The sequence below is a fragment of the Moschus berezovskii genome, chromosome 1, assembly GCF_049115385.1.
Source record: "Moschus berezovskii isolate FMDL1 chromosome 1, NW_MosBer_1.0, whole genome shotgun sequence".
Classification (NCBI taxonomy): domain Eukaryota; kingdom Metazoa; phylum Chordata; class Mammalia; order Artiodactyla; family Moschidae; genus Moschus; species Moschus berezovskii.
Genome location: NC_142460.1, coordinates 85706655 through 85732313, shown reverse-complemented (window position 1 = coordinate 85732313; position 25659 = coordinate 85706655). Strand labels below are relative to the sequence as shown.

At 40.5% G+C, this 25659-nt stretch overlaps 2 protein-coding genes across 9 annotated transcripts in view; one reads left to right on the top strand and one right to left on the bottom strand.

Moving 5' to 3' along the window:
* Positions 1-25659, top strand: part of CD80 (CD80 molecule) — a 35848-nt gene that overhangs the window by 7458 nt on the left and 2731 nt on the right. For 4 of the 7 annotated variants that reach the window (XM_055432733.2, XM_055432656.2, XM_055432510.2 and 1 more), the window contains 5 exons: positions 2606-2929; positions 8639-8920; positions 15664-15780; positions 16984-17098; positions 20047-20183. In XM_055432733.2, the coding sequence (XP_055288708.2) occupies positions 2606-2929; positions 8639-8920; positions 15664-15780; positions 16984-17060 (800 nt within the window). In that variant the 3' untranslated portion in view covers positions 17061-17098; positions 20047-20183. Of the gene's footprint in view, positions 1-2605; positions 2930-8638; positions 8921-15663; positions 15781-16983; positions 17099-19764; positions 19890-20046; positions 20184-25659 lie in introns of those variants that run through there. The other 3 variants (XM_088837259.1, XM_055432584.2, XM_088837257.1) reach the window with 2 other exon arrangements.
* The window catches only part of TIMMDC1 (translocase of inner mitochondrial membrane domain containing 1), a 34558-nt gene continuing 19121 nt past the window's right edge, over positions 10223-25659 (bottom strand). Inside the window, exons 7-9 of one of the 2 annotated variants that reach the window (XM_055433000.2) lie at positions 20054-23733; positions 12756-14936; positions 10223-11455 (exon numbers count right to left, since the gene is read on the bottom strand). In XM_055433000.2, coding sequence (XP_055288975.2) covers positions 23583-23733 — 151 coding nt within the window. In that variant the 3' untranslated portion in view covers positions 10223-11455; positions 12756-14936; positions 20054-23582. Of the gene's footprint in view, positions 11456-12755; positions 14937-20053; positions 23734-25659 lie in introns of those variants that run through there. The other variant, XM_088837277.1, reaches the window with a different exon arrangement.

Genomic DNA, 25659 nt, shown 5'->3' with positions numbered 1-25659 from the left:
AGATGGCTGGACAAAAACTCCTTAAGAACCATCATTGAAATTTTCAGTGAAGAAAATTTTCAGATCAGTTTCAGTTGAGATTTCTTTTTGCTAATGTCACCACATGTCAAAATTAGAAATCCTGGATTCTTTTTGGGTGGGAACAAACAGAGCACAGGAAACACTCAGTTATTTAGGACCCCAGGTGACTGAGTTGCTTTCTGTCATGGGGTCTGTCTGGCCCACGGCAAGACCAGTGTTCCATGTGTCTGTCATAACCCCAGAGTGAAAGAGACCAGAGGGTACGAGTTAGAGGTGAGAGGAAGGAGAAAGAGGAAACCTTTATGGAAGACCTGCTAGGTACTAGGGACTTTTCCACTTATACCATTTAATTTGAATTTAAGTTTTCAATCATCCTGAGAGGTTGGCATCATACCATTTTACAGATGAGGAAACAGGTTAATCAGTAAGTGGCTGAACTGGGACTAGAACCCAAATGAATAGGAATCCTACATACCGTTTTGTTTTAGTCGTATCTTTTTTTTAAAAGAGAGTTTGGACTATTTAGCTATTTTATGGTCTCCTAAAATATAAAGGGACTCCTGAAAGTCCCTTGGAGTTCAAACCAGTCAATCTTAAGGGAGATCAACCCTGAGTACACTTTGGAAGGACTGATGCTGAAGCTGAAGCTCCAGTATTTTGGTCATCTGATGTGAACAGCCCACTCACGGGAAAAGTCCCTAATGCTGGGAAAGATTAAGGGCAGAAAGAGAAGAGGGAGCAGAGCCATCAGAGCATGAGATGGCTGGATGGCATCACTGATGCAATGGACATGAACTTGGGGAAACTTTGGGAGCTGGTGAGGGACCCGGAGGCCTGGCATGTTGCAGTCCATGGGGTCGCTAAAAGTCGGACACGACTGGGCGACTGGACGACAACAACAACAAAGCATACCTCTTCACTTATTTCCCTTTTCAGTTACATTCCCTAAATCTAGGGCTGGTAATGTTCAGCACAACTGCTGAAAGAAGTGCCCTGGATCAGTCTAAGGTACCTCACACTGCTGTGAAAATACCCGCAGTCACAAAACTCTCTTCCTAAATGCTGCGGTGGGGCCACATCAAGTCTGATGTAGGCCAGAAGGATGGCTGGGGAGGTGGAGACGGGCTCGTGTCCCATGATCCTGCTGTCCAGGGAGAGCAGGCTGGAAATGGGATCCCTCTCCTAGTGAGATGGTTCTGTGTGGCTCTGGAGGATATGGAAGGGAAGATGTCAGCACCGGGGGACCTTCGGGGCTGGCCAGTTGTGAAAGTGTGGGGGTTTTGGAGGGACTCTGCTTTTAGGTCAAGCACAGCGTGTGAAAAGTTACTATGCCTTCTAAGCAAAAAAACAGAAAATATAGTCTTTCAGGGATTTTGGTGCTACTGATGAGTGCTTAGGAGCTAACAAAAATATGAAGTTTGGATGCTGAAATTTCTGTGATATGCTGATGGGAAATCGGCAAATGTTTTAAATGGGGACCTTCTTGCAAAGTTAGGTTGTAGGGGACCAGCTATTTGGATTGCAGATAGACAAGGAAGATAAAGACAGGATAACCATCTGTTTAGGTAGACAGAAAGGGCAGAAATGGTCTGGAGGTGTAACTGAGGTCTTGTCACATGGAGATGAGGACAGTCATTTTAGTCTGAAGTCACGGGTCAAGCTGGGCCTGGAAGATGGGACCTGGCTTGGAGCAGGCAATGCTGGCTTACCTATCCTAGAACTGGGTCTCAAATGAGGGAAACAAATAAATAAGGACAGTGATCCAAAAAGTTCTCTGCAAAACTGGGGCAGTTTCCTTTCCTGTGCTTAGTTTTCTCGTCTATAAAATAAGACCACCAAAATGAATGACCAGGGAAATTCCTTCAAAACCTCACGTTCCTTAACTATGACTTCTCTGTCCCCATGGGACTGAGAACACTGTCTCACCAGTAGTTGGCATTCATGTGCTGAGATCTCCTAAAGTCCTTCTTGGGGACTAGTGTAACGTCTCTCTCTTCGTCCATGGACAGACAAATGGATAAAGAAAGTGTGGCATATATTAATACATACAGTGGAATATTTAGTCATTAACATCATTATCACTCCTTAAAAAGGAAGGGAATTCTGACACATGTAAAACATGGAGGAACCTTGAGGGCATTATGCTGAGTGGAATAAACCAGTCACAAAAAGACAAATACTGTATGATTCAAAATCTAAAGTAGTAAAATTCATAGAAACATAAAGTTGAGTGGTGGTTACCAGGGGGCTGAAGGGAGGGAAAAGGGGGAGCAGTTTAATGCATACAGAATGGAAAATCTGTTTCATAACAATGTGAACATACTGAATGCTACTGAGCTGTACATTTTAAAATGGTTAAGATGGTAAAATCTATGTTACTGTTTTAATCACAGTAATTTAAATGGAGAAAAAAATACACTGGAGATCAAAAGAAAAAAAATCAAACTGAACACTCTGTCCAATCCTGCTTAGACACTAAATACAACACTCTGAAAATTCTGTTACTGCCAACTCTGAATTCCTGCTTGTACAGGCATCTTACATTTAATACATACAAAATCTTGTTTTGTTTGCCTCTTCATAGGCATCATCCCAAAGAGTGTGACCAAAAGAGTGAAAGAAGCAGTAGTGTTATCCTGTGATTACAACACATCCACTGAAGAACTGACAAGCCTTCGGATCTACTGGCAAAAGGATAGTAAAATGGTGCTGACCGTCCTGCTTGGAAAAGTGAAAGTGTGGCCCGAATACGAGAACCGCACCATCACTGACATCACCGATAACCCCCGCATTGTGATCCTGGCTCTGCGCCTGTCAGACAGCGGCACCTACACCTGTATTATTCAGAAGCCCGAGAAAAGGACTTATAAAGTGGAGCACCTGACTTCAGTGAGGTTAATGATCAGAGGTCAGTGGAACTTTCTGATTTTCAATAAGCCATCAATAGGAGTATGTCTTTGATGTCCTTAAAGACACACTCCTATTGGGTTAAGTGGAAATTTTACCAGAGGGGTCTATCTCACTTCATTTCTTAGGGCTGAGTCTCCAGTTTTACAGTAAATCCTAATTTGTTTTCTCAGGATGTCCTGGAAATATTTGTTAGTTGCATTTCTTGCACTTTGACAGTCCAAGCTCATGACAGCCACCCTGGAGCACTATCAAGACCTGAAGCGCCTTCTGAATCATAAAGGGTCATATTTGATTTGATGCAGTTGTACTATTTGTTTTTAGAGAAGGAAATGGCAACCCACTCCAGTAGTCTTGCCTGGAGAATCCCATGGACAAAGGGGCCTGGCGGGCTATAGTCTATTGGGTCGCTAAGAGTCAGACACAACTGAGGGATTAACACACAACATAGTTGTACTGTTAACTGCATTTGATCCAGTAATATATTCTCATAAAGTATATTGAAAGGTATAAAAGCTGCATAGGCATAAATATTTTTCAAGTAGTATTTGAATGTCTTTTACTATTATATTTATTGCATATTTGAAGCTCTCATCTAACGGTCATTCCTACAAAGTTAGATGTTAGAAAACTGTGAAGGGCAGGGTAGGAACCAGCCTTGACTTAATCACAGGTAATCCTGCTAGAGGACACTAGTATGTCCTGAACCCTCATTGAGAGGTGGCAGCCCTGGGCCATTCCTTCATACTTGAAATTCAAACTCATTTCTTTTTCTTTCTGGGCACTTGAGCCTTTAGTGAAAATGAAACCTTTTAACAAAAGGTAAGAATTAACCTTGATAACAGCTTAAGAGGATCCTTAGTGAGTTCTTCACTGTTCTTCCCTGCTTTTGGTCTTCAGCTGTACTGAATTTTTAGTTGTGTAACACCCAGATCATACCTAAAGCTTAGGAAGTAAGCCACATTTACACAGGATTATCTTAAACTTCACTCTGTGTATTCCCTACCCATGGAGAGAACAAATATCCGTGACCATGTGGTGGGATGTGAGGGGCTCTGAGAAGCCTATCTCCTCCAAAATTTAGATCTGCATGGATTCCTCCAATTCCCACAATTATAGCCTCTCCTACTAGTTTCAGCACTATTGTCCCCTCATGTATGTGTCCTCAGCTGGTAAGTCATGTCTGACTCTTTGCAACCCCATGGACTGTAGCCCACCAGGGTCCTCTGTCCATGGCATTTCCCAGGCAAGAATACTGGAGTGGGTTGCCATTTCCTTCTCCAGGGATCTTCCTAACCTAGAGACTGAATCCACGTCTCCTGCATTGCTGGAGGATTCTTTACCACTGAGCCACCTGGGAAGCCCTCCCCCTCCCTCCAGGATCCCTGTTAAAGATGAAAACGTGTTACCTGGGTGGAGATGTCATCACAGACATATTAGCCTGCATCAGTTAATTACGTTAGATACATAGTCAGTCCTTTAACAGAATATCCAGAGAGAAACAGACTCAGGACATGTACATTTTGACAGAAAGATAAACAAGAAGATCCAAGAAGGAGAGAAGAGGCAGAGTTTCAGGGAGGGCAGGCTTAGTAGCAGGTTATAGTTGGAGACCAGTGCAGCTAAAGGACTAACAGGAAATGCTGTTTGAGGCTAACACAGCCTCAAATGGGGATGTGGCGCCAAATCAGACAAGGGAAGACAAAAGGGGAAATACTGCTTAATTGGACCCAGAACCAATTCTGATATTCCCAGTTGAATCAATTAGAATGGCGCTTCTCAAATGATAAGGTGCCTATGACTTGGGGACCTTGTTCAGCAGGTCTGGCACTTCTGACAAGCTCCCTGGTGATGCCTGTACTGCTGCTAAGGATTATAGTCTGAGAAGCAAGAAATTAAGTAAATGCTCATTTGGCCAAGGTGACCAACTGTCCCAGTCTGCCAAGGACTGAGGGGTTTCACTGGACACGAGACTTCGGGTGTTAATACTGGGAAAGTCTCAGGCTAACTGGGACAGGATGATTTCTCTACATTGCCAGAGGATACAATAACAGCATAGTATCATGAAGTAGCATAGCTAGTTTCTCAAAGATGCTGCACAATGGATGAAAACCTGCACTAAGCAGCGCATTTGAGGAACTAGCTATACTAGTTAACACATTAACTAGGTTAACAAATTTTTACCTTTCTAAAACATATGCACCTTTTCCTTTCCTAGTAGGATATTCTTACTCTACCCATTAAGAGTGGTGAAAACTTGGGTTAACTGATTGAAATGAGATACAAAAGAGTAATTCTTCGATGGTTCAGGCTTGCAAAACCTTTGGAGCTGCTACTCTGAACAGATCATCTTACAGAAGGAATAGAAGACAGAGCTTAGGCTGTTCTAAGCCCAGGCAGACCTTGAAAAGATGGTTTTCAATACAGTCCTTGGTGTTAGTGGCATTCTTGTGGTTAAATATTTCTTAGAAAAGCAAAGTCCAGAAATGAACATGAATCATAATTTGGATATGTGTTACTTGGATTTGTTATTCCAAGTTATAACATGACATCAGTTCAGTTCAGTTCATTCGCTCAGTCGTGTCCGACTCTTTGCGACCCCATGAATTGCAGCATGCCAGGCCTCCCTGTCCATCACCAACTCCTAGAGTTCATTCAAACTCATGTCCATTGAGTCGGTGATGCCATCCCGCCATCTCATTCTCTGTCGTCCCCTTCTCCTCCCGCCCCCAATCCCTCCCAGCATCAGAGTCTTTTCCAGTGAGTCAACTCTTCACATGAGGTAGCCAAAGCATTGGAGTTTCAGCTTTAGCATCAGTCCTTCCAATGAACACCTAGGACTGATCTCCTTTAGAATGTACTGGTTGGATCTCCTTGCAGTCCAAGGGACTCTCAAGAGTCTTCTCCAACACCACAGTTCAAAAGCATCAATTCTTTGGCAATCAGCTTTCTTCACAGTCCAACTCTCACATCCATACATGACCACTGGGAAAATCCATAGACTTGACTAGAGGACCTTTGTTGGCAAAGCACTGTCTCTGCTTTTTAATATGCTATCTAGGTTGGTCATAAATTTCCTTCCAAGGAGTAAGCATCTTTTAATTTCATGGCTGCAATCAGCATCTGCAGTGATTTTGGAGCCCAAAAAAAATAAAGTCTGACACTGTTTCCACTGTTTCCCCATCTATTTCCCATGAAGTGATGGGACCAGATGCCATGATCTTTGTTTTCTGAATGTTGAGCTTCAAGCCAACCTTTTCACTCTCCTCTTTCACTTTCATCAAGAGGCTTTTGAGTTCCTCTTCACTTTCTGCCATAAGGGTGGTGTCATCTGCATATCTGAGGTTATTGATATTTCTCCTGGCAATCTTGATTCCAGCTTGTGCTTCTTCCAGCCCTGCATATAAGTTAAATAAGCAGACATACTGATATTATAAGAAACAAAAGGAGTATTCTTGTTAGCTACCATTGCAATGATTTGATCTTATAGTATAAATTAAAGGAGTAGAAAATAATGTCAACTAAAAATGGCTCAAGAAAATGTCAAACAATTTAGGAACAGAACTAATTCAAAAAAGAAAGGTGACTCTATCTGTATCTGGATCCAAGTTTTTCCTTTCCTTGGCAACTATAATCACTTGTCATAACTTCTCCTCTCCCTTATTACCACCAGGCAGTCCTGGAAGCTTTCACCTGGCAACTTGATTTACATGAAGGAACTCCTCTAAGAGAGGACACATTTAAGACTCACATTAGTCTAACTAACTTCCTGTATGTCAGTCTCTGGTCTACGTGATTTACGTTAATGACAGCATTTAACTCTTACAGCACTGGGAGGAAGGTATTATAATCCCCTTCTTACAATGAGCAAACTAAGACTGAAAGTGGTTAAGTAATTGGCCCAGGATTAAAGGCAAAACTGGTTTTAAAACCTGCCCTTGATGACCACTGTGCATTGTACTACATCTCTCCGTGAGGCTCTGAATTCTGAAAAGAAAACTAACGTATGAGATGATTAGTCCTGTGTGTGTGTTCAGTTGTCTCTGACTCTTTGAGACCCCATGGACTATAGCCCATTAGGCTCCTCTGTCCATGGAATTTTCCAGGCAAGAATACTGGAGGGGGTTACCATTCCCTTCTCCAGCTGATCTTCCCAATGCAGAGACAGAACCCACCGTCTCTTGCATCTCCTGCATTGGTGGGCAGATTATATACCACTGCACCACCCACCACCCGGGAAGTCCACATTTGGATTGGTTCCCCAGACTTATGCTAAAGAAGTATAAATTCTTTAAGCCTCACAATAAGTGAGGAAGAGGGGAGTGGAGTTTTTTCCTGTTTCCTCTGCAGTCATTTCACTATGCTTTGCTTTGTGTATATTTTAATACGTTATTAGGGGTCAAAAACACAAATGAAAGAGTGCCTCAAGTACTTTGGAAGGAACATTAGGAAGGCCTCTCTGTCCTTGTTAGGCGTATCAAAACAGCAAGGGGATCAGTAAAGTATGGTGGTTGAGATTATAGGCTCAACAGTATAAAACTGGAACTGAGGTCTATCTGATTAAAGACTACTTTTGAAAATGTAAAGGTAATGCTAAATCAACTTAGAGTAGTGTTACTCCAGGTGTGGGAACTAGGGAGCCAGCAAAGACCATACAAGTAGATTTAAGTAAGTTATTGTCAGTGCTCTGGTTCTCAAGTTGGGTGGTGGGTTCCCAGGTGTACAGCATAGTATGAATTAATAAATAGATGCATAAAAGAGGGTCAGTTTGTATACCTCAAAAATTAGGTAGAAAGGGAAGAAAAAGAAGTAAAAGAAAGGAAGGAAAGGAAAGGAAAAGAAGGCAAACATATTTAAATCTGCTTGTTTATAACTATCTCTAATACCATGCCACTGGTATTTTTCTGAGGCTACAATTTTTCAATATAATCTTATTTAATGTTTTAATAAGACAGCAAAGTTTAAAGCTCTAAGAAAAAAAAGGAAAAGGAATCAGGGGAAGGGAAGGCTCTGGTATCAGATAAACTTTAATTCAGTTCTTGCTTCCCTGATGGCTCAGAGGTTAAAGCATCTGCCTCCAATGAGGGAGACCCGGGTTCGATCCCTGGGTCGGGAAGATCCCCTGGAGAAGAAAATGGTAACCCACTCCAGTATTCTTGCCTGGAGAATCCCATGGATGGAGAAGCCTGGTGGGCTACAGTCAACGGGGTCGCAAAGAGTCACGACTGAGCGACGGAATGGACGGACGAACGGATGGACTTATTGGCTGTGATTTCTCTAGACCTCAATTTGATTATTCATAAAATAGAAACATTGTATTAGGATAAATAATACAAAATTACTGATATTTGACCTTTTTGGATCTACAACCTACCTCCTAGGGTTGTTATAAAGACAAAATGAGAAAACATCCAGAGCTAAGAAATATTAACAACTCAATAAATGTTGTTTTTAAACGCAAGCACTATGTCAATATTTATTCACATGAATTTAGTTATTTAATAAGTGCCCTCCTACCTCCACTCCATCAAAAGTAATGAACTGATATAACCAACTCAAACTAAAGTTAGTCTTTGGGTTATACATAACTACTAATACTTATGGGAAGTTGAAAATTATATTTTATTATTCTTATTAAAACTATGTATTAAAAATATAATTACACACAAACATGTAATGATATGTACTTACATTCTTGTTCTTTCTTCAGCTGACTTCCCTGTCCCTACTATAAATGATCTTGGAAATCCATCTCCTAACATCAGAAGGGTAATTTGCTCAACCTCTGGAGGTTTTCCAAGGCCTCACCTCTACTGGTTGGAAAATGGAGAAGAATTAAATGCTACCAACACAACACTGTCCCAAGATCCTGAAACCGAGCTCTACACAATTAGCAGTGAACTGGATTTCAACATGACAAGCAATCACAGCTTCTTGTGTCTTGTCAAGTATGGAGACTTAACAGTGTCACAGACCTTTGACTGGAAAAAATGTAAGTGACATTGTCCTTGGGAGTTTTTGCTGTGTAGACTCTAAAAAGAAAATAACTCAGCCAGATACATTACAGAATTATGCATATTGACTCTGATACTATTACTTGCAGTATTTTTTAGGCATGCAAATAAAATAATAATAAAAGTGTTACTATGACTTATTAAGGTCACTGTACAAGGTTTGACTATAATGGTACTAATTTTACTTTCTTTAATCAACATTCTAAAATTTAGATATCCAAGTAAGTTCTGTCAAGTAAACATCTTCAGTTCAGTTCAGTTCAGTTCAGTCACTCAGTCGTGTCTGACTCTTTGCGACCCCATGAATCACAGCACGCCAGGCCTCCCTGTCCATCACCAACTCCCGGAGTTCACTCAAACTCATGTCCATTGAGTCGGTGATGCCATCCAGCCATCTCATTCTCTGTCGTCCCCATCTCCTCACACCCCCAATCCCTCCCAGCATCTTAAGAAGTTATTATAATAATATTGTTGTTATTGAAAGCACTAAAATTTGCCCTTCTTTGATATTGCTCTCTAGGCTTTGGCATTTTCTTTTTTAAAATTTATTTTAATTGGAGGCTAATTACTTTACAATATTGTGGTGGTTTTTGCCATACATTGACATGAATCAGCCATGTGTGTTCATGTGTTCCCCATCCTGACCCTCATGCATTGAACCTGGACTGGCGATCTAGTTCACATATGATAATATACATGTTTCAATGCTATTCTCTCAAATCATCCCATCCTCTCCTTCTCCCACAGAATCCACAAGTCTGTTCTTTATATCTGTGTCTCTTTTTCTGTCTTGCATATAGGGTCATTGTTACCATCTTTCTAAATTCCATATATATGCATTAATATACTGTATTGGTCTTTTTCTGACTTTGCTCTGTATAATAGGCTCCAGTTTCATTCACCTCATTAGAACTGATTCAAATGTATTCTTTTTAATGGCTGAGTAATACTCCATTGTGTATATGTCCCAAAGCTTTCTTATCCATTCGTCTGCAGATGGACATCTAGGTTGCTTCCATGTCCTGGCTATTATAAACAGTGCTGCGATGAACATTGGAGTACATGTGTCTCTTTCAATTCTGGTTTCCTCAGTGTGTATGCCCAGGATTGCGATTGCTGGGTCGTATGGCAGTTCTATTTCCAGGTTTTTAAGGAATCTCCACACTGTTCTCCATAGTGGCTGTACAGTGTAAAAGGGTTCCCTTTTCTCCACATCCTCTCTAGCATCTATTGTTTGTAGATTTTTTGATAGCAGCCATTCTGACTGGTGTGAGATGGTACCTCATTGTGGTTTTGATTTGCATTTCTCTGATAATGAGTAATGTTGAGCATCTTTTCATGTGTTTGTTAGCTATCTGTTATGTCTTCTTTGGAGAAATGTCTGTTTAGTTCTTTGGCCCACTTTTTGATTGGGTCGTTTATTTTTCTGGAATTGAGCTGCAGGAGTTGCTTGTATATTTTTGTCTGTTGCTTCATTTGCTATTATTTTCTTCCATTCTGAAGGCTGTCTTTTCACCTTGCTTATAGTTTCCTGTGCTGTGCATAAGCTTTTAATTTTAATTAGTTCCATTTGTTTATTTTTGCTTTTATTTCCAATATTCTGGGAGGTGGGTCATGGAGGATCCTGCTATGGTTTATGTCGGAGAGTGTTTTGCCTATGTTTTCCTCTAGGAGTTTAATAGTTTCTGGTCTTACGTTTAGATCTTTAATTAATTTTGAGTTTATTTTTGTGTATGGTGTTAGAAAGTGTTCTAGTTTCATTCTTTTACAAGTGGTTGACCAGTTTGCCAGCACCACTTGTTAAAGAGACTGTCTTTTCTCCATTGTATATTCTTGCCTCCTTTGTCAAAGATAAGGTGTCCACAGGTGCGTGGATTTATCTCTGGGCTTTCCATTTTGTTCCACTGATCTATGTTTCTGTCTTTGTGGCACTTTCATTTTGGGAGCCCCCTTCCCATGGTGATCCCATGATGTCAAATCATTGTCCTCTGAGGGTGAATGTGCTTTTTAAAAAATACTTGTTCATTCAGAACCAAGCCTGGCAAAGAAAGTGAATGACAAACTACTAGAGGACAATGCTTGAAAACAGGGGCCATTTTTGACCAAAACCATGACCAAATATTTACCCTACATGTAGTAAACTTATAAAATTTTCTTTCCCCAAGAGGTGAAACATGAAAATATAAAATGGAAAAAGTAGGGCTTACATAAAGGTACGCATATTAAATCCACAATGGGTTATTACAGAAGAACTCATATACTTGAAATACATTTCTAGCATACTTGACTGATTATATGGAGCATCACCAGGCCTCTGCCCACCCCCAACCCCACTTATAACAATATGTTTTGTGGCTGCATAGTAAAAAACAATACATTGTGTATAATATATTGTTATTATGTATAGAGTATCTTATATGTTCCACTTATCTTTGCTTGTAGTAGAGGAGATATTTTAGATGGTCTACTAGTTCATCTCAGGTAATTCCATCTTGAGTGGATTCTTTGTTTTCCTTAATAGGTAATGAGATAAAATTTGGGGCAAAAATTAGTTCAGATACAAACCAAATTTTGTTGATATGATTTTATTAATAGTCTAAACTCATCTCTATCATATTTCATATATCCTGAAAAAGCTTATAAAAATTAAGTTTGAATCATAAAGATAGTTTATTAATTCAGCATTCTTGTCATTTTATTGATATATAATTAATCAATTTTAGATCATCATGATTAAGGTAGAAGTTAATAAGTACAGCTTGTTATATTTTGGACATCATTTATATTTGGAATATGAGTATGTATGATATTCTGGGGCAAATTTTCAGAAAAGGGCCAGATAGCAAATATTCCTTACAGGTCATAGTCTCTAGCAACAACTCAGTTCTGTTGTTGTAACATGAAAACAGCCATAGACAAGACATAAATGAAGGACATAGCTGTGTTCCAACAAAATTTTATTTAAAAAATATAGGTGGTAAGCCAGGTTTGGCCTATGCATGGTAGTTCATTAACTTAAAGGAAATAGAATGTAGTCCTTTAAATAAAAGGATGGATCTATTCTTTAAAGATGATTTAGACTTCCCAGCTTTATCATCTTTTCTCTAATTTGTCTTTTCTCAACTCTTCCTTCATGCTAAAGATGAACTGTATCCCTTTTCAGAATAATTAAAAATACTAGCTCTTTTTCCTCTTTGGTCTACATTCACAATGACTCATGGAGACATGATTAACTGTGTTTAATCATTCCTTCTTTCAATCTTTTTTTTAAAATTCATTCTTCATTAAGCAGTTGTCACATACCAAGCATCTTGCTAGGTGCCAGTGTTGTCTTTATGGTCAGACAGCTTTAAATACTTCAGCTGGACTGCAAATGTCATTCAGAGTCAGAAGCAAATAAAGCATTTGTGGGGGTGTCAAGGGGTGACTGCATAAACAAATGTAAATTAGTGTATAGTTGATAGAAATTTTGAATGGATGTGAGCAAAGCTCTACTATTTAAATACCCACTCTTAACCCCAAGTTTATTAATTAAGCAGATTGGATCTGTGACTCTTTTAGCCTGGGCTCGCCCAATTTGTTAACCCTTGATGTACTGGAATGTATAGGGGTGTGTGTGTGTGTTTGTGTGTACAAGGGGTGAATCAGGGAGACCTACTCAGGCTGTCTTATGAGCTATATGTGCAAATGTCCTCACACAACTGTGCACTTGGGATTTTGGGTCTTCCCCGTGGAGTAGTGTCAGGTTCCTAACAGGCATCACGAGAGAGTGGGATTGCTGTTACTGATTGCTCCTTTCTCTTAAACACTTACCTTCTTCCAGGCTGAGTGAGGCTTGAGAATAGATGAGGAGTGACCTCTGAGAGGAAGCCTGTGAAACATCTAGACTCCCATTGATAACAGCAAGAGCTTCTTTGTTATTTTGGGTGTCATTTTGGTCTGCAGAGGCCAACTCTGGTAACCACTGGATGTCTCCATGCAATTGGGTGTTTTAGAGAAAAACAGAAAAACAACTTACCCTAGTTTTCAAGTAGTGGGTGCTCTATGGTCAAATGTACATTTTATAATGATCACTGGGCAGAATGTATAGGAATTATTAGAGCCTAGAACACCAGAGGCAAAGAGACCATGAAGGCTACTTACTTGGTTGGAGATCAGAAAAACCTGAACTAATTCCTGCAAGAGATTTGGAGAAAAGGAATCAGTTGCAGAGATAGTCTCAGTACAGAACAGAAAGTCAGTGGGAGCTGCTGAGCAGTGAGCACGAAGGCAAGCCTTCCCTTGGTCACTGATGGTGTTGCCATTAACTGAAATGGGAGAATGCAGGTGGTAGATACACTTTAGGAAGAATACATATGCTGAGTTCAATTTTAATCAAATGGAGAGGCTGGCATCCAACCATCTAGTTAGCAGTTGGAAATACAAATTTGGGGCTCAGAAGTGAGATCAGAAGTATGATATACAGACTTAGAAATCAGCTGGTGTTTCCAACCTTGGGTGTGGCTAAGATCACCCATGATTACCAGGGCTAGTGAGAGAATGGGACCACAGATGGAACTATGGGGACAAGTTAAAGAGTAAAAAGAGGAAGAAGAGCTGATGAACAAAACTGAGTCACAACAAACAGAAATAGACGAATGTGGTGTCACAGAAGTCCCAGGAGGAAACGTGTCAATGGGACCGAATGCTGATGAGAAGTCCAATAAGCTAAAGACCAAAATTTATCCCCAGGGCGTGTAATCAGAAAAGTGAGAATCAAGTACTTTCAGTTCAGTTCAGTTCAGTCGCTCAGTCGTGTCTGACTCTCCGCGACCCCATGAATCACAGCACGCCAGGCCTCCCTGTCCATCACCAACTCCCGGAGTTCACTCAAACTCATGTCCACAGAGTCGGTGATGCCATCCAGCCATCTCATTCTCGGTCGTCCCCTTCTCCTCCCGCCCCCAACCTTTCCCAGCATCAGAGTCTTTTCCAGTGAGTCAACTCGTCGCATGAGGTGGCCAAAGTATTGCAGTTTAAGCTTTAAGATTAGTCCCTCCAATGAACACCCAGGATTGATCTCCCTTAGAATGGACTGGTTGGATCTCCTTGCGGTACAAGGGACTCTCAAGAGTCTTCTCCAACACCACAGTTCAAAAGCACAGATCGATTCTTCGGCGATCAGCTTTCTTCATAGTCCAACTCTCACATCCATACATGGCCACGGGAAAAACCATTGCCTTGACTAGACGGACCTTTGTTGGCAAAGTAATGTCTCTGCTTTTTAATATGTTATCAAGGTTGGTCATAACTTTCCTTCCAAGGAGTAAGCATCTTTTAATTTCATGGCTGCAATCAGCATCTGCAGTGATTTTGGAGCCCAAAAAAATAAAGTCTGACACTGTTTCTACTGTTTTTCCATCTATTTCCCATGAAGTGATGGGACCAGATGCCATGATCTTTGTTTTCTGAATGTTGAGCTTCAAGCCAACCTTTTCACTCTCCTCTTTCACTTTCATCAAGAGGCTTTTGAGTTCCTCTTCACTTTCTGCCATAAGGGTAGTGTCATCTGCATATCTGAGATTATTGATATTTCTCCTGGCAATCTTGATTCCAGCTTGTGCTTCTTCCAGCCCAGCATTCCTCAAGTACTTTAGTATTAATAAATGTTCAGTATTTACTGATGAGCCTCTCCAGGGACATCAGAGGAGGATGAGCTGCTAGTATTCCTTTAGTGTCTCTGCCCTATATCCAGCTGTTGGTGCTAACTGTCCCCTAAAGGAGTTGAAGAATAAATGGTGTGGCTGCTGCTCCTGAGGGGAGGACTGTAAAGTGCCGCATACACCTTTCTGCTCCCACCCACAGCCTTCCTCGTGTGCCTCCTCTTCTTGCTGTTCCCTGTGTTCTACAGATGAGAGCCAGCTTGCAGAGCTCTCCTCCAGGACGATCCCACCTACCACCAAGTGACGGCCGTGCTTGGTTCTTTGCTAGGTCTCTTCTTTTCTTCCAGAAGCTCTAGGATGAATGGTGAAAAAGGAGTTATCTGAAAATGAATGCAGAGTGACTTCTGTACTTTTAGGCAGCTATTGTGGTGTGTATGTGTGTGTGTGTGTGTGTGTTAAAGAGGACACCCCAAAAGGGAGAACGCATGACAGAGCTGGAGAAGGAAAGTCTAGAAGGTACATCTAGAACACAACATCAACTATTAGTAGCAGTACATAGTAATACTAGCTATCGAAATAGTTCTAATTATTTTTCTACTTTTATTTATTTTTAAAAATTGCTTATTAAGCTCTTATTAAGCTTATTAAGCTCTGCTATTTGTTTATTTGGCCACAACACACAGCATACATGATCTTAGTTCCCTGACCAGGGATTTAACCCACACCCCCAGTGTTGGAAGCGCAAAGTCTTAACCACTGGGCATCCAAGGGAGTCCCTAAAATAGCTTTTAAAGGCTCTCCTGAGAATCTTTTCTTTGTGCCAACTTAATTCAGTAAATGCAAACATTTAAATTTTCTTTTTCACATTCAATATCTATATCTGACATCTGATATTAGTTGCCCATAAGTATGTGTCTGATTAAAGAGTTATGCAAGAAAAATGATAGAAGCTGCATTTTGAAGAGCTGACCAGGCAAAGAAGTGAAAAATGCTTTACAGTTGTGTCATTATAACGGGCATGAAGGGTATCAGGCAGTTGGAAACACATTAGAGCTGACACTGTTCTTTTCCCTCAACAGCCAAACCAACCCCTTCTGCTAATCAGCACCTGCCCTGGACCATTATTATCCCAGTCTCAGCATGTGGGATTTCTGTGATCATTGCAGTTATACTAACACTAACATGCCTGACCTGCAGTAAGTAATATTGTACTCTGGTAATGATCTCAATTCTGGACAGTCAACCTCTTACCAGTATGGGTCAGCATCTCTCTGAACTTTTAAGCCTATTTTATTCTTTTTGGAGCAAATCTATGGAAACTTTAGTGTCTCCTTTACTTGTCTCAGCAAGTTCTGTTCATTCCCTGAACAGATATTTCTTGGACACCTACTATGTGCCTGGCACTCTACTAGGCACTGGAGTTACACAGATGAGAAATCACTGACCTCAAGCACATTCTAGCTTAGTCCTTTTATCTTCCCCCTAACTCTATTTTCTTAGAGATACTGAGGCTTGCTAATAAATTGATAGCATATGTGATGCAAAGCGATAGTCTAATCTTTGATTTAATTGGAGGAAAGGCAAGAATGACAAGGTTTAGGGGCAAGAATCATTTTCATGGAGGAGGTTAAGATGCACTAATGAGATGTAGTTGAGTAATTATATCACTGCAGGTGATTTTACCAACTCTCAGTTCTTCAGAATTTATTTTTTGATGAAAGATCATGAGTGGTTGAGGAAAGAAGAGATATTTAGGGTATCTTTTTCCTATGAATCTAAATCTTTGGCCTTACACATATGCTATACTCAATCTCTGTAATTAAATGAAGAGGAACTGCTAGGCCAGTGTTAAGGCTATAGTCACCGTGAAGGAACACCAAGCTTTCCTGGAGCAGAAATTTTGTACACTGAGCAAATTGGAAAATCAACATCTGCTGACTTTTCCAACTTCCAGCACACACAAAAAATCAAGGTTCGAGGAAGTCACTAGAGACTCTTTGCTACGAACAACTTAGGCCACGGGTAGGATAAAGAGGTCTGGTGGGCTCAAGGATGTTTCTAATATAGACTGTCCAGCCCTACCCTTCTAGTTTACAGTTTTTCATCCTTAGTATTATTGACTTTGAGGGCTGGATACTTCTTTGTTCTGTGCGTTGCGATGTTTAGCAACATCCCTGGCCTCCTTTCACTATATTTCAATAGCACCTCTTGGCCCAGTTGTGACAACCAAAGATGTCTCAAAACATTGCACGTGTCCCCCAGTGGGGGTGGGGGTGGAAACCCGGGGTTGAGAACCACTGCTATAGTTTTAAGCCAGCGGAAGTTCTGCCAAAATACAGAGGCGTGATTTAAGGGGAGATTATCTATCTAGATTTTTATTGCTTGCGCTTGTCTTCAAGGAAATGCTGCAAGATGGAGACAGAGAAGGAGGAATGAGGAGAACATGGAAACAGAAAGGTACTCTCTGTCTACATAGAATCTGCGGAAGGATCAAGCTGACCAAAACACCTGGAGGTATCTTCTCTACCAGTGTGGGATGTGTGAGATCTTGTGGCTTGTGAACACAGGGTTTTCTTCCTCTCAGGACCAAACCTAAGATCCTTTACCAACTACCACCGTCTCAAAATCCTCATTCAGAGTACTCTCAACAGGTGGTTGGCACATCTCTCCTTTCTCCTCACATAAAATTTGCTTAGTGTAACCTTTTCCTTAGTCGTGCCATTCTGCCATCTTAAAATGTTCCCCTCTTTTCAGTCAACTCAGTGTCTTTTAGTATCTGTCAAACACATGTCCTATTTCTGTGCTAACTCCTTATTTTCATCATTCCTTTTTCCCTGTATCCCTCAGCACTGGGACACAGAGTGGGGTAGCTCTGTACTAATTCAGTAACATCTCATTGGTCTGTCTGCCTCTTACTAAGAGAGTCATCCCACTGACCCAAGCATAGTGCCATTTTCATAAAGAATTACCTCTTTGGGTCATTTTCTCACTTAAAAACAGAAGAGACCCCAGTGTCTACAGGAAAGGCTTCAGAGCTTACTTTTCATATTTCAGTTATCTCCTCAGTGGAAACATCCTCAGTCGTTTCTATCGTCCTTCACATGGCAGTTGCCAGGAGCACATGTGGACACACTAAATGCCAATAAATGGTGTCCAAGACTTTAGATTTGATCTGATTCTAAATATATATGATGGAGTAATTACTGTTCATCCAAGGATGTTAACCAGTCCATTCTAAGGGAGATCAATCCTGGGTGTTCATTGGAAGGACTGATGCTGGGGCTGAAACTGCAGTACTTTGGCCACCTCATGCGACGAGTTGACTCACTGGAAAAGACTCTGATGCTGGGAAAGGTTGGGGGAGGGAGGAGAAGGGGACGACAGAGAATGAGATGGCTGGATGGCATCACCGACTCTGTGGACATGAGTTTGGGTGAACTCCGGGAGTTGGTAATGGACAGGGAGGCCTGGCGTGCTGTGATTCGTGGGGTCGCGAGAGTCGGACACGACTGAGCGACTGAACTGAACTGAACTGAACATAGAATCAGCTTTTGTTGAGTAACACTGTTACAAGTGTTAATCTCTCTTTGTGACCCCATGGACTGTAGCCAGCCAGGCTCCTTTGTCCATGGGATTTTCCAGGCAAGAATACTGGAATGGGTTGCCATTTCCTTTTCCAGGGGATCTTCCCAACCCAGGGATTGAGCCTGGGTCTCCTGCATTGCAAGCAGATTTTTTACCATCTGAGCCACCAGGGAAGCTCCAATTTTTGGCTTTGAGGAAGCCCAATTTGCACTATTCTAAAATCCCCAGGTCTTTTAAGAGAAACATTGGGACATTAGAATCCAAGAGACTGATATCAGGACCAGGATGGTTTATAGTCTCCATAAACAGTTCAGTTTTGACTTGTGAAGGTTAGAGTAATAGCTGCATACAAAAATCAGACTCTGCAGTTACTTTTAAAAAGAAAAAAAATGAGATCTAATACCTGAGACTTACAGAGCAGGTTATGCTTTCAGTTCAGTTCAGTCACACAGTCGTGTCCAACTCTTTGTGACCCCATGGACTGCAGCACGCCAAGCTTCCCTGTCCATCACCAGCTCCCAGAGCTTACTCACACTCAAGTCCGTTGAGTCGGTGATGCCATCCAACCATCTCATCGTCTGTCGTCCCCTTCTCCTCCTGCTTTCAATCTTTCCCAGCATCAGGGTCTTTTCCAAATAAGTCAGTTCTTCGAATCAGGTGACAAAAGTATTCGAGCTTCAGCTTCAGCATCAGTCCTTCCAATGAATATTCAGAACTGATTTCCTTTGGGATGGACTGGTTGAATCTCCTTGCAGTCCATGGGACTCTCAAGAGTCTTCTCTAGCACCACAGTTCAAAAGCATCAGCTCTTCGGTGCTCAGTTTTCTTTATAGGCCAACTCTCACATCGATACATGACTATTGGAAAAACCACAGCTTTGACTGGATGGGCCTTTGTTGACAAAGTAATATCTCTGCTTTTTAATACGCTGTCTAGGTTGGTCATAGCTTTTCTTCAAAGGAGCAAGTGTCTTTTAATTTCATGGCTGCAGTCACCATCTGCAGTGATTTTGGAGCCCAGAAAAATAAAGTCTCTGTTTCCAGTTTCCCCATCTATTTGCCATGAAGTGATGGGACTGGATGCCATGATCTTAGTTTTCTTTACAAAAGCATTATTTCATCTTATAAAAATCTCTGTGAGCAAGATCTGTTTTATGGAGAGAAACTCAAGCTTCCCAGACAGCAAGTGATCTGCCTGAAGTCAGACAGATAAAGAGCAAAACCAAAACCCAAACTGGACATCAAGCTCAGGTTCCTTTCATGGCTCCATAGCAGCCTATGTGTATTTCCCCCACAGCAGTCTCTCAGCTTCCAATTCTGCTTTCTTTACAATTTACTCATTCCCCAGGATGCCCTTCCCAGGATGTTCCCCTCAGTTCTTCAGTCACCTTGCATTTCCCTGACTTTCCTTCCACCTTAAAAGTTTTCTGCTCAGTCGCTGAAGGAAGCCGGGAACCCGGTCCCCTACACAGTCTTCTGTGGCCGTGCTGTCCAGTTCAAGCAGTTCTGCCTGTGACCGCTACAGTTGTGCTCTCTCAGGCACATCACTCTCCACCCTGGGTTTATTTTCATGTGTCTGTCTTTACCCAATTGTAGGCCAGCCGAGAAGAGCAAGCATGCCTGATACACCTTTGTTTGTCCCACACATAGCTGAGTGAGCGCCTTTATCGTTAATGTTTGGATGGTTGGTGACTGCTGGTGCATAATACTGCAATATTTCCTGTAGTAAAATTCATCAGACCTGTCCTAAATTCTCTTATATTTTAGACCTGCCTTTATGTCATTGAGCCATCAAGATTAGTATCTATAATGGTACCTCAAGCTGGGAATACCCTTACAATAAAAAAAATATAAAAAATTTTTAAATGTTTTCTTCAGGTCCTACCTCCGTCTGAGATTGGCCTCTTCTTGGTGCTTCCGCGAACAGCCAGGATTATCCCACCTCGACCTTCCTGTATCTGTTCTCTAGGGGCCCCTCCACTCCAGTGGCTTTGCTGAAAGTGACTAGAGGAGTAGGATGGGGACAGAAGTAGTTCTGGTGACCTTGCCCAAGGATTTGGAATCATGGAATTCTTTAGGCCTGGAAGAGACATTAGTGAAAACCACTTACTAATGACAAGGATCCCAAAGTCCTGCGTGGTGACCTGAATTATAAAGGTCAGGGCCAGAACCCAGATTTGGTGCTCTGGCTCTGGTGTTCTTTTCCTTCACGAATTGGGCTCTGTGCTACTGACTGGTATCCATCAAAGTGCTTCTGGAAACAGAATTTATTCAGTATCAGTTAGGTCCATCTCAAGAGACTTAGTGTGATGAAGGAATGGAGGATGTCATGCTGTCAGAAGCAATCTAATGTTAATGTATGGAAAGTCTGTTGTAAGTACACCTAGAAGACAATGGAAATATTACTGGTATTTAGCCAGGACTTAATTCTCACTGTGTTCTCCTTTCTGGCTTTCCCACTTCTCAACCAGGTTTAGGAGAAAGTAGATCCATCTAAAACTAATTTCCTCTGACATGTAGGATGAATGACTTATACAGTAAGTCCCCTACATATGAACCCCCAAGTTGTGAACTTTTAACTAAAAATAAATTTTACTTCCTTTAAAAGTCTTTCAAGTAACAAAATAGGTATTGTGCCAATTTTTAATTCAAAAATGAACTTTTGAGCTGTTTCATTTGTAGTTACTTTCTAGAACAAGTTATTGGTTAGATCATAAATTTTAAATAGAAAAAAGTGTGTGTTTTGCACACTTACACAACTTTCTCTAAATCTTTTCTTAGGGAAATTTGCATTTTTCTCCTTAACAATTTATTGATAGCCTCAGTCTTAACCACAAAGATTGGCACTGTGTATTAAGTATATTGTTATGCCCTTGTTCTCTAATACAATATTTACTTTGTATATAAAAGTAAATATTGTATTGTATATAAAAGTTTACCAACTTTTTCCCAAGGAATTATCAAAAAGCATTCATTTAGACTTTTCATAGTATTGATTTTTTAGTTGTTCCTACAAAAAAAAATTCAGCAAAATCTATTCTTTTTTGACCTATGACCTGGTAAATATGATTTACTTCACAAAACAAAAAATAAAGTCATTCTGTTTACACTTATTAACAAGTTGCAAACTTTCAAACATGTGAACGTGCATTCGCATGTCCAATCACGTACGTTAGTTCATGTGTCTGGCGACACTGTCACACGCGTTCTCTGCAAGTGACTGTGCTTTTGGGCACTTTCCAGTGCTAGACAGAGTACAACAGTCCAGCATCTTTATTTCAAGCCCAAGCTGTCCAGAAGCAAGCAGAAAAGTAGCCGTATACAGCCAATTGTGTTAGCTGGGTACCTAAGCTAACTTTGTTGGACTTACGAACACGCTTTCAGAACGGAATTCGTTCATATGTAGGGGACTTATTGTACACCCCAAAGCACTAGTAAGGTTGGAGAGTGATAATGTTTGGTTCACATTGGACTGATACTCTCCTTAAATGGCTTTATGCTAGTTTAATCTCATTTGTAAAATCTTTATGAGAAGGTTCTCATTTAAAATGGGATAGTTTCACTGTGTATGTACTAAACAGTAAGCTGTCTTTAGCAGAAATTGATTGAAGTAATGAAAATAGCATTCCATGGGGGCTTCCTCAGATCCCTAAAGTGGCTTTTTCTCTGCGGTATTTCTGGATCCCCCTAACATCAGAGAACTGAAAAGAAAGAAGTGGCCAACTGCTGTTCTTACATGACTTAACTCATGACTCCTCTTTCTCTGAAATTGCCTTCCATGCTCACCAGACCAGGAGTGGACCTGGTCAATTAGACATTCTCATTTGAAAATCTAGAGTTGGACAGCAAGAGTTTGACCAAGTTTCTCAAATGTGGCAGGATTTAAAATGTTTCATTTCAGTAGCTATAAAGATCAGATTATTCTATACAGTCTGAGGAACAGGGGTACACTTTTAAATGGTTGCTCACAGAACAAAATTACAAAAGAAAATAAAGGTAGTAGACTTACAAGAATTTAAAGAAAAAAAACAATAACCAAAAAAAAAAAAGCCCAGGAATTGCTTCATTGAGTTAAGAGTCATAATCCTTGGACATGATTAAAAAAAAGTAATAGCCAGTACAAACCTAAGAGACGGCTTATTTGTACTTTAAATAAATTATAGTAAATTATTGCTTATTACATTTAATAAATGTGTTAAAGGAGTTATATTTTACTTTATTAATAAAATTATTTTAAAACCAACCATCTAATTTTTAATTTCCAGTTGAAGGATTTAATCTATACATGGGCATGACTAAAACAATAAACTGCCAATTTGTCAGCAGTTTATGAATGGGACGATTATGCTGGTGCAGAGGTTCTCATATCCTTTTAACTGCTAATAACTGTTGTTAGACAATGTCCTGTGAGCCACAGTATTGTGCTATGTCTTATACCCATCATTCATTTAGTATCTATTCGGAGATATACACTGTATAACAGATGAGAAAACTTGAGACCCAAAGTAAAATGGCTTAGCTGTAAGTCATATGGAAGCCCCAGGGCTGGAATTCCAAGCCTGTGGTCTGCCTCCAGGGCCCACAGCTTTAGCCACTACTCTAGGCTGCTTCACAAACACTGCTCATGGGAACAGCAGTGTTGTCTGAGTAGGAACTAAGAGGTCTAACCCCAGACAAAGCACTAGCAGTCTTCTCCTTTCAGTATACTTGGTCCAGTCATTCTGCCCTCTCATTGAAGAGAAGTTGTACTCTGCAGGGCAGCTTCTTTCTCAGGCAGCAAGCTCCTGAAGCACAGAGACTGTATTCTGAGCAGCTCTTGTATACTACAGCAGACATATCTGTCAGCATTACTGAGTGAGAGAACAGGGTCGGGCTGTTTCTTTAATAATTCTTATCTACTTCCTTTCTGTTAAGTTTTATTTTATTTCAAATGGCGTAGAAACCATCTCTGATTTGTATTAAAACAAAACCAAACACAACTACACATTTAGGTCCTCACTGTTTCCAGGACCCAAGGGTACAAGGGTTTCACAGATCATCTGCCTTACCTGGTTCTTTCTTCTCCTTCTAGTGATCACTACAGTACTCTTTTAAAGGGCTACAAGAATAAATTTACAACCTGTAGAATTCAACTTTAATCTTTTGGGAAATCTTAATTTACTATTGTAAAATCCAGAGAAAGGAAATCTATATTGATCAATCAATGCAGATACAAGTATGTACTTAAATCTAAGGAAGACTAAAGTAAGAGTACAAGAGCCCAATTTTTGGTTTTAAAAAAAGCAAGAGCAAGTCACTGTGCCACTACAGATGCCAGTGCTTACATGTGTCAGCAGCCCAAGCAACTGGCATGCTATAGACATGGTGACATAGCTCCTTTCAACTCTCCACTGAATTTCAAGTCCAGAGCATGTTTAGTCTTTGTCTTGTTTATCTGTTGATGAAGGGTTTCTAGGACGATTTAGCAGTGCTTCAATTTTCTGAGCGTCATCCTTGGATCGATCTTTTTGTAAATTACTTTCAATTTCTTCAGGGAGGAGCTCAGTAAATTGTAGTCTGGCTTTCCTGTAATGAAAGTACAAGAAAGATATAGCAAGTACTGTTCTATTTTTTTGGCTCTTACAGTTTTTCTTTTTTAAGAAAGGTAGTATTTATCTTATTCTCTCCTACAACTTACGAGCAAATACTTCTTGCACTTCAAGTACAAGACTTTCTTCTCTCTCATAACTTGTTTCACTTACAAGCCAAGTAGGAATCTCACATTACCAAAATGGACATTGCCAGAGCAGTAGCTCTGATCCTTAAGATATTTCAGAGTTCTCTCAGCAGTGACTTGCAGTTGCTAAAACACCTTGAGCTTGTGTGAGCCTTGGAACCAGTCTATGCTTTTGCCCTCAGGGCCTAGGGGGATGTGAAACCCCCTGCCACTCTGTTAAACTCTGTTGACAGATCTTGTAGGACATGCTCAAAGGTTATAACATTGGTAATCTCGATACAGAGAAGTCAGATAGGACACCACGACAGATGTATATTTACTAGGAGTTAAAATATCTAATTTTCAAATAAGAGATTGGTTCTTTTTCTAAGTCAAGTATTAGTGTCTTCCTCTCTTTAAGTGATTATCAAGGTCACCTATGACTTTCATAAGAAGATTTGATCATTTCTTCTTCTATGTCTCTATGGAAAATATAGCCAGTGTTCTATATTTTCTGCTCACTAAGGCGATTTTTTAGATTCTCGCTTTGTTGATTTCTCTATACTGTAGTTATTTTCAAGCAAAGAAGCAGACATTTAAAAAGTTCTTAACTATTTATTAACTGTCCTCAGAAATACCACATATATATTATATACATATAAATAACCTAAACATTTCTGACACTGACACAGTGACACGATTTCCTTCTGCCAAAATAGTCTTTCATTTCTATAAATCCAGTTTTTTACCCATTCTTGAGGTTTTCCATCTCTAAATAACTGATCAACTTCTCTAGCTTTCTCTGACTGGAATACAATTATTACTCATATTTTTCCAAATGTTAATTCTTCTATAACTTCCTATATCAGATTCAAATAATCATGTACTTTCCTTACTTTTCCAACTCCTTTCTCAAAGATTCTTTTTTAAAAAAGAAGTCTCATGACACCTGCTGCTGCTGCTGCTAAGTCGCTTCAGTCGTGTCTGACTCTGTGCGACCCCGTAGACAGCAGCCCACCAGGCTCCCCCATCCCCGGGATTCTCCAGGCAAGAACACTGGGAGTGGGTTGCCATTTCCTTCTCCAATGCGTGAAAGTGAAGTCGCTCAGTCGTGTCTGACTCCCAGCAACCTCATAGACTGCAGCCTACCAGGCTAGAAATAAGCTAATGTTTCCATGCTTTTAACCTTCCATAATATCAAATTTTATGCTGGCATTCAGAATTTTAAGTGCTTTATAATAGCTTCATATCTCACTCACCTTCTTACTATGGAGAAGAAGAAGGAACAAAACAAACATACGTTGGACACTGTGGTATGATTCAGCTGAGAAAACTGATGGCTTGGAGTTAAGGAAAACATCTATGTTCATAGAATTAATAGTCTAGCTGGTATTTAAGATTTGTTTTCAAGGTTTCACTGGCTCCAAATCAATGCTTTTTCTCCTATAGTACCTAGGCCTTGGACAAGATCTATAGATATTAAGAATTTCAATGTATGTCTATGAGAGAGAGAGAGTGCGTGTGTGTGTGTGTGTGCGTAGCACAAATGGAAGTTTCAAATAAAACCAAGGGAAAAAGAAGACTTCTTATCTACCAAACCACCAAAGCAGCAGCAGCAGATGTCATTTCAGTGGGCAGGAAGCAGAACCATGAGAATCATTTGTACCAAAGTGCTAGACAGCAGACTATTATTATGATCTTACAAAGAATAACAGGAAGTTGGCCATCACTGGATCCCAGGGAGTGACTATATGAACAAGCGACAGTCTGCATCCTTCTCAGTAGCATCTAGTCTG